At 42.0% G+C, this 9362-nt stretch overlaps 1 protein-coding gene across 1 annotated transcript; it reads left to right on the top strand.

Moving 5' to 3' along the window:
* The first annotated feature begins 6226 nt into the window (after positions 1-6226).
* On the top strand, positions 6227-8636 carry LOC133921969 (two-component response regulator ORR2-like). The gene is made up of 7 exons (XM_062367098.1): positions 6227-6323; positions 6445-6639; positions 7116-7204; positions 7570-7647; positions 7735-7805; positions 8019-8229; positions 8337-8636. The coding sequence occupies exons 2-7, from the start codon at positions 6519-6521 to the stop codon at positions 8478-8480; spliced, it is 714 nt and encodes a 237-aa protein (XP_062223082.1). The 5' UTR covers positions 6227-6323; positions 6445-6518; the 3' UTR covers positions 8481-8636.
* Positions 8637-9362: the final 726 nt, after the last annotated feature.

Genomic DNA, 9362 nt, shown 5'->3' with positions numbered 1-9362 from the left:
GATGGAGATCTCCACTGGGACCTGCATACTGTCCTCTAATTATTCTCGTTTTGATTGAGCCCGATCAACTCGTGTTCGTGGAGTAGCTGTAAGCTGTTCACGTATTCATTTGCGATGGTCTAGTCTGATGGAGATGCAGCTGCCTGCCCACCTCCTGACACGCATGCATGCACATATTCCTAACTGCCTCCAATTTCCTTTTCAGCCTTGAGCGACTGACTAGTCATGCACAGGCTAGAAACCATGCTGGAGAGTCACCACAGTAATACTATCCGGCTGATTACGGCGGGCCTAGCATTTTCAATTTAGGTGTACATACCCATCGTGATCGTGATCGTGCCCGCGCGCAACCGTGTGCGCCACGTCTCGCTCATGCCCGCGCCGTCACCGCGCCCCGCCTAGCGTTTGGATTCTCTCAGAAATATTTTGGTTTTAGATTCTCTCTGAAAATATATTTTTTTCAGTAACAACAATTGACATACATATACAACATGAGCATCATCTTTGATCATTTTTGAACAATTATTGCATGCATTTGCATTTAATTGGAATTGATCAAATTCATGAAAAGTGAGGTCATATGAAGAAGCTTGAAATTTCACTATATAACTTAGATTTGGGGATAATTTTAGAAATTAGCCCATTAATTAAGATGAATATTGGCGATTTTTTTTCCTTATTTTTGGGAATTCTTTTAAAGCTCTAAAAATTCATGAAATGTGCAAAAACAATCAACTTTAATGAATTTTAATTTGAATTCTGTTCTAGCTTTTTAAGTGCAACCAGTTAAAATGGGTTGCTTATAGATTATACAACCTATACAAAAATTGGTAGATTTTTTGGAGCCTTTTAGAAAGTCTAAACTTATAGGGAAAAGAGATTAAAAATATGAATTTTTGAGGTAATCTTGCAACAGATGAACAAAATGGCTGAACTGGAAAAAAATAGGACAAATATTTGGGTGTACATCTATACACCCATGACCTCACGTGTGCCCGCCCATGTTACCATAAGGTCTGTTTGGAACACAAAAAGTCCATAGATAATACTACGATTCTCACGTCTAGGTCCCACTGATTACCCGGTTGATACGGTCTTAGAATCAAGTTCATTTGACGTGATTCGATTAATATTTAATTTTATTAAAGAAAAACGAAGAAACTTGAGTTTTAATCAAAATTGTCCAAATTAAACTTTCGATTTTGGTAGAGATATGTTCAATTCATGTAATATGACTATTCATGTGTCGCCTTATAAATCTTCTAGAGCCTCTTTGGAACACAGGATTGATTATGAAAATATAGGAATAAAAAAAACACATGGTTAGAATTGACTGTCGCTAGCAACCCTACAGTAATGTGGAATGCAGGAAAACATCTAATGTACCATTTGAATGCGACAAAGGAAAAACACAAGAATGAGAGAAGAGAGATAGAATCAAAGCAATTTTCTATGAGGTTGGACCTGACGCTAGAAATCCTTCAAAATTCCTATGGAACAAACCATTACATAGAAAATTCATAAGAATTCTAGATATCCAATCCTTTGTTCCAAAGGCCTCCATAGAAATTTTTCCTATAGGATTCAAATTCTTTAAAATCCTCCATTTTTTCTTTGTTCCAAAGGAGGCCCTAAAGAATTCGATTATTGAAAAAGTTTATATTTTTTAGGAAAACATGCATGTTCTTATTCAACAGCATAGAAAAACGTATGATGACCCCCTTCTTTACACACACAGCAAATAAAAATAAGTAAACCATTGTGTTGAATCGAGGATACAAGTAGAACTACTCTATCCTACAAAATAAGAAAAATATAGAGTGAAAGAAGCAAAAAGGGTTGACAACTGAAGTCATGGGTCTGACTAGAGCCAACAACTTAATTCCTTTTCGCAGAAGCAAAAAGGAAGAGAAGAAACTTCTCTGGACACAATATTTTAGAACTATTATTGCTTGTCCGAAGCAAAGCCAACAAGTTGGAGGTTTTTAAGTGAACTGTTGGGATTTGGGCAGATTGCCATCTAATCATACACTATTTGTTTAATCTATTGATGATACACGAGGATCTCCTATTGAAAAAATAATTGTGAGAAGATATGGCCGGGGATATATGCGACCCATATGAATCAACAAGGGCCGGATAAAACTTGAAGGGAGTCCCATGTGCTAAGCTAGCGATAAAATATCGCAACCATGGACAGATCTTATAGATATATAACTAGCTAGTAGAGTAAAAAAAATCTGAGCAATGCTATTTTACTCTTTAAAACTAAGGAATGAAATTCATATAGATTCAACTCCTACACCTTTGTTTTTGGCATTTGTCCAGATGATGAATTTACAGACATCACTATTTTCAATGAGTTAGATATGAACACAGCTATTCATATGACGTCGTGGTGAATCTCCCCACGTTGCCAATAATTATGAAAAACTTTAAAGTAGGGGACTTGCGAATTGAAACTATGAAATCCATGTCTTTCTAATTGGGGTTTGAAAATTTTCACTGGAACTCTAATTCTCTAACTGTTGCTCGAACAACTTTCCAAATTTTCGGACAATTCATAAAAAGAAAAAAAACAGACAGATTTCTGACTTGATCGCAAAAAGTAAGGCGGTAGTAATAAGTGGCTAGGTGCATGGAGCAAATTCTTAAGCGCTCCACGTGGCAGCTGGGGGGGGGGGTTACGTCCATTTCCACCGGGAGACGAAAGATGCCAATGACGACCACAGAGCGTAGCACCGACAGGTGGGACCCACACGAAATAGAGGAATCTCGCGGAGGACGACGCTACCCGTGGCAGTCAGCTGATCTGGGCCGTCGGATCTGGTCAATGGACGGCTGCAAGTTGGGTTGCTTGTTGCGCGCGTGCCAGTGAAGAGAGTTTTGGCCGGTAAATCTGGGGTACAACCGTACAAGTCACCAAGTGCTTGTCACGGTTCGCGCACCCAACTGTTGTACCCCAGGGAATGTGATTTGGATAATTAGTGCTGGTCGTGGGCGGTTGTAGTCCGAGACAATTGTGTAGATCGTCGCATAGACTCTACTCTTTTTTTCCCCTTAAAATGCAGTTATATAAAGGCTAGTACCAGTATCGTTACGATACAGTTACTTTATTTTATATCTCGGGTTAATTACTTTTTTATTAATCTAGCTAATGACACATTTTTAAAAATCACCCTCTCAAGATGATATATTAAAATACCACTTAAACCCAACAGAACCTTACTCATTTACAACTTTGAGCTATTTTTCACCATCACATGACATTTTTTCTTTTTTTTTGCACCTGATGACATGGATTATCATAGCAAATGACCACTCTACCCCTCTATCATTTCTCCCTCATCTTCTCTCTTGGTGGTCGGTGGGCGCCATGTTTGGTGAGTCGGCCGAAGGCATAGGGCTGGGAGTGCGCCGACGCGGAGACTTCAGGAGCGGGTGCCGCTGTTGGTATGTCCAGTCGTCGCTACGGGGATGGCGTGTCGCCGAAGAGCTCGAGCGGAAGCACCGTGTCGTCCACTGATCGATATGTGTGCCGTTGGTGGTGGCTCCTCGCCTACGCCTCCTCTACCATCCGCGCGCGCCATTGCCGGCTCCCTCGCAAGCGCCGCCGACGTTGACGATGTGCCGCCTCCCATCATGGTTGAGCCCCTTGCTCCATTGCATCCTTCGACCGCGCCCATCGCCAGTAGCTCCCCGTCGCCATCGACCGTCGCATCAACCATCACCACCGAGCACCCGTGTGCTCCTCACTCCTTCCATGGCTCCCAAGAACGTGCCTCCTCCTGCCGCCACCATGACTGATGGCATGATGGCGCCGAGGCCGCGGGGTGCGCCTATGACGCTGTCACGCTCCACTTCTGTGGGACTTGCCATCGATGGGAAGACAGCGAGGGCGGAGCACTACCAGTGGCGGCACACACAAGGGAGGAGTCGACGGTGGCGATGTGCATGGGGGAGGAGCCAGCAGGGCGCGCGTGTGCAACAGAGGAGGCGTGGGGGTAGAGTGGTCATTTCACGTGATAATCTATGTTAGCAGGTGCACACAAAAAAAAAACCACGTGATGGTGAAAAATGGCTCAAAGTGGCAAATGAGTAAGGTTCTATGGAGCCAAGGTGGCATTTTAGCAAATCATATCTAGAGAGTGGCTTTTAGGAGTGTGTCATTGGTTAGAGTGATAAAAAGTTAATTAACCCTTATAGCTCCATATATATATAGTTTGGTACTAAATGGATCCTATTGCATACTTAGCAGTGGAGACTAACAACGAATTATGCAAGTATATATGCCTAGTAATATATATCCTCCATATATGATGCAAGGTTTTGATGAATAATCAAGCATATTCTTATATTGAAATGTATGTTTTGCCACCTTGTAATCCAGTATACGTCCACGCAGACTAGAGAGAGAAATTGAGGGCCTATTTTGTAGTGCTCTCCTTGATCTATTTTTTTTGGAATGAGTGATTCTTTAATTGAGAAATTAAGTAAAAATGTGTTTTGGTTTATGAGTGATTGATATTGATATTTATTTGGTTTGATGATCTTCGGTTTTGCATGAGCTTTGATGTGATTTGAATTGATTTGGTATTTTATTTGAGCATAATGATTATGGACTAACTAGAATTAGAGTTGGAGATATGTGTTTACTTGTCTCATGGCGGTCGACGGTGGGATGATCTCGACCAAGCAGAGTGCTTGGTGCCGGACGATCAAGGAGGTCGGACAGAGTTAAGAGTGATACTAGTTGAACACATGAAGGTCAAGCAAAGCATGGAAGACGGATGGAGATAACGTGTTGATAAAGTCAAGTGAAAGGGGACCCGAGGGACAAGAAGGTCCGAGGGATCGAGAGTGGGAGAGACTTGTCGGCGATCAAGATCACAAGACAGAGTATAAGCATCGATATCAGAGCGTTTGCTTAAGGTGTAAGCAAGTAGGAAGTAACGCTTTGAGAAGCGTGTTATGGTTTCGTAGTTTGGCCAAAAACCGTGGGAGGACTGGAGGAGTACGTGGCAACATCGCGAAGCTTACGTCGAGAAGAAGTTTAGTCGTGAAGACGTCACGACCGTCCGATGAATCGAGAATAAAATGGATCAAAATACCTTCAATGGTAGGCATGAGTGTACTACAAGAGAGGTGTATTTTGAGAAAAAGCTAAGAAATTTAGGGGCCAAGTTCCTAGGCTTGTAAATAGAGGGGTAAGACTATGAGAGGAGATGAACAAGCCATTTTGAATCTCTTGTGTCATTCATATAAGAGTCTTGTGCTAGGGTTTTAAGGAGAGGAAGATGGGTTTTTAGCCTATGTATTAGGTGAGAGCTTTGTAAGAAAAAATCTTTGTAATCTGTTTAAAATAGGGTTGACCTTTGCTATAATGAAATTTATTTTTCTTAATATTATTGTGCTTACATGCTTCTAGTTTCTCTCTATTGGTTCCCTTGCAAATTTGCAAGTTTTTCGGTTTTTGGATTTGATTTTGTTTTGATTTTTGGGCTGAAATTTTAGCACATTGTGAGGCCATTCTTTTTGTTGCTAGAGGTATAAAATTTGTATACACACGTTTATGTGATATGATCTTAAATTCTCTTGCCTCTAAACAATTAATTTGGAGAGTTTCGTTGCTCGATATTTATCTTTTCTTGTTTCTTTGTAAGTTATGATCTTTTGAGTGCTAAGACACATTGATGGTTCATATATCATTCATGGAGTCGTGTTTTCTTGATTTTCTCTTATTAAAATTTATCTCTATTTTTGCTTCCGCTTGAGTTTTGAGGTACGTTGGATAATCCAAATAGGAGAAGCCTATCGATTTCACAAAAAAATTATTGAGGCACCTATTCACTCTTCTCTAATCGTCAACCTCGTTCCTGCACTGAGCAAAATAATTCTGTAGCTAAAAGTGATTCTATGAGTAAATTTTATAGAGAAAATAATTTTATATGAAAAATGAGTCAGAAGGTGCTACTTTTTTTTTCCAAGTAGCAGCATCTAGTTTATTTTCCTTTTCACCTTGTTCCCTACCAATTGGACTTACAATCCTCAAAGCATATCAGCAATTAAAACGAAATCACTGTCAATTCAGACAATCTCATAAACTCAACAGCATTTATGGCTATTTGATTTTCGGCGTGGAGGAAATGAAAAGAAAAGGAGAGAGAAAGAAAGCGAGCAAGGTGGAGAGAGATTCTCCCGACAAGCAAATCCTGAGGAAAGCATTTTCAGGGTCCCACCACTCCCCCACCCCCACGCTGGCTCTCTGCACCTTCCCTTCTCTCCCCCTCTCAGGCTCTCTGCCCTTCAGCTTCAGAGGAGAGGTCAGTGGCTCTCTCTCTCTCTCTGCACTGTGGGTAGACTGAGACCCAGATTACGAAACGCTTCTCATCACCATCCTTCTCCTTATTTACTGGTTCAAGCCCCGCGGTTTTGTTTGGACAGTCGTCTTGGTTGTCACCACAGTACTAGCTAGTGCAAGAGAGAAGCGGCCATTTCTTGCGCGCTCGGAGGGAAGGATGGGAGGAGAAGCGGCGCCGGCGGCGGTGAGGGTGCTGGTGGTGGACGACTCCCCCGTCGACCGGAAGGTCGTCGAGCTGCTGCTCAGGAACCACAAGGGCAGCGAAGGGCCATTCCATGGTCAGCCCATTACATTTCTCGGTTGATTTCTTTCTGTTCCTGAGCCTTCCTGTTGTGCGTGTTCTTGTCTGTGTACGCGCGAGCGCGAGCTGAGTTCATTATCATGCGCCCCGGCCCCTGTGATTATCCTGTATTGTTATCTTCGTCAAAGCTTGTTCCTTGCACTATTGCTTCGATCGAGTTCTTCATAGCACATGGTTGACAGCTTTTTAAATTTGAGAGCATGGGAACAGCAACCCTGTTATCCTGATCCTACCAGGCCATCTTTGACCTTGTTTTTACTGCCATGCTTACACCATATCCCCCCTCATGTTTCATCCATTCATCTCTGTCAATTTCTTTTACTGCCTTCCTAAAAAGAAAATTCTTTTACTGCCCATTGGTGATTGTGGCTGATGTTGGAAGAAAAAAATTGCTCAATTGTTTGTTTCATCCCTGCAAATTGCAGTCTAAAGAGCTCAATTTCATTCCTTCAGTTACCTCCGTTGACAGCGGCAAGAAGGCGATGGAGCTTCTCGGGCTCAAGGGACAAGCGAAGCTGGATTCGTCTGCTGCTGATGCTAATGTGAGTACTGAAACAGCCAAGCTCATGTGCTCGTGTCAAGCAGCTCCGTACATATCAGCAGATGCAAAGCTGCCTTAAGCTACTTATTATTATTATTATTATTATTATTCACTTTGGAACTTGAATGAATAAATGAACGCTAGGACCAGTGAAAGAGAGTTTTATTTGATTGGTGAGATACATGTGAAGATGGATAGGACTTGTGCAGGTAAGACACCATACGGCAATGGTTAATCCGGTCCCTCGTTTGTTCAAGGAAAAAATGATCACTAGTGTAATAGAAACTCTGAAATTGGACTTCCTGAATAATTTGACTGCAAGTACATGAGATAAAGAAACTCTGAAATAGGACTTCCAATTTGCAGGAGTTCACCGTTGACATCGTGCTCACCGACTACTGCATGCCGGAGATGACTGGCTATGACCTTCTCAAGGCCATCAAGGTAAAACGATCTCCTTTGCATCCTTCATTTGGCGTCAATTCTGGGTTAATTTTACTTGGATGAAAGACAAAACCTCCGACTTGTCAGGCTTTGAGCTCCCCAAATCCGATCCCGGTTGTCGTGATGTCGTCGGAGAACGAGCCCCAGCGGATCAGCAGGTGAAATCTTCCCCCTTTCCCCTCCACATCATTATGCGCAAAGCAGATGCCGTTATATACGCGAACGAAAGCCGCTTTTGGTCTCTGACTATGCTCTGTGCATGGTTTAGGCCCTTTCTGAAAGCTAGATTTGCGCGACTTTTCAGAAGGAAAAAGCTAGATTTGCATTGCACATCAACACTAACAGGCCCACCACCTCTTTGAATAAAGCAGATGCTTAACTGCCGGTGCTGAAGATTTCATCCTAAAGCCTCTCAAGTCCAAGGACGCGCAGCGCTTGCACAACTGCTCTGGCGCTGCTAGACCGAAGGATGCTGCCGACAATCAGTGCGAGAGCTTGAGCTGCAGGAGGAAGCCACACTCGGATCAGATTGCCAACAAGGTCACGCCCGAGCAGAGATCACAATTGACAGGACTAGCCATGGTATGACCACTCTTCTTTCCCACCATCTCCTTCTATCCTTCATGAACAACATATTGACATATCGCGATGAAGCTCATCTAATTCGTATGCCATTATTTATTTTTCAGGTGCTGAATGCTTCCAACACCGAGCTGTCGCAGTACTTCCAGTTCCTCTTCAAGTTCATTCTGCTCGCGTATGCGGTGCTGTGCCTGAGCGAGCTCCTCCACAGATGGTCCAATACCTCCTTCCTCTCCCTGTGGTCTGCATGAGACAAGATCAATCACTATGAGTGCAACTAAGGTTGCAAGCTTTCTTTTTTTCATTTTCCTGCAATTCAGCCATGAGGACCGAGCTTTTCCTCCTCCCTATATTTCAACAGTCCAGCAGCACCTCTCTTTAGGTAGAATATGTTGTTTGTTTGGAGATCCTATGTTCAATCGGGTAAATTAGTGTCGGTTTGCAGTACCAAAAATGACGACCAGAGATGAGTGAATAGGTGTCTTACAAATTTCTTGCGAAATAGATGATCTACTTCTTGTTCACCCAACACTTCTCAAAAACGCACAAACGAAAGCATAAACTTTAGAGAGTGTAAGAATAAGATTGACGATTAGAGGGGGTGAATAGGTGTTTTAACAAATTTCAAGCGGAAGCAAAAATCGAGAGAAGCTTTAACAAGAGAAAATCGAGACAGCACGACACTATAGATGGTATATAAACCATATGTTTCATTTAAGATCAATCCATGTATTTTAACACTCGAAAGATCATAACTAGCAAAGAAACAAGAAAAGATGAACATCGGACAACAAAATTCTCCAAGTTGATTGTCTAGAGGCAAGATAATTTAAGATCACATCATATAAGCGTGTGTATGTGAATTTTATGTCTCTAGCAACTAGAAGAATGACCTCATAAGGTGTTAAAATTTCAGTCCAAAAATAAAAACCAAAATCAAAACCGGAAAGAAAAAACTTGCACACAAGGCAAGGGAACCAAGAGAGGAAAACTAGAAGAAGAAGAATTCAAGTATATGAAATAAAATAAACTTCATTACTCAAAGAGGCCAACCCTATTTTATACGGATTATAAAGATTTTCCTCTTAAAACTCTCACTTATCACATAGGCTAAACACTCATCCTTCTCTCCA

The sequence above is a fragment of the Phragmites australis genome, chromosome 6, assembly GCF_958298935.1.
Source record: "Phragmites australis chromosome 6, lpPhrAust1.1, whole genome shotgun sequence".
Lineage (NCBI taxonomy): Eukaryota > Viridiplantae > Streptophyta > Magnoliopsida > Poales > Poaceae > Phragmites > Phragmites australis.
Note: the sequence above shows the minus strand (reverse complement) of the source record. Positions and strands in the feature narration are given on the sequence as shown.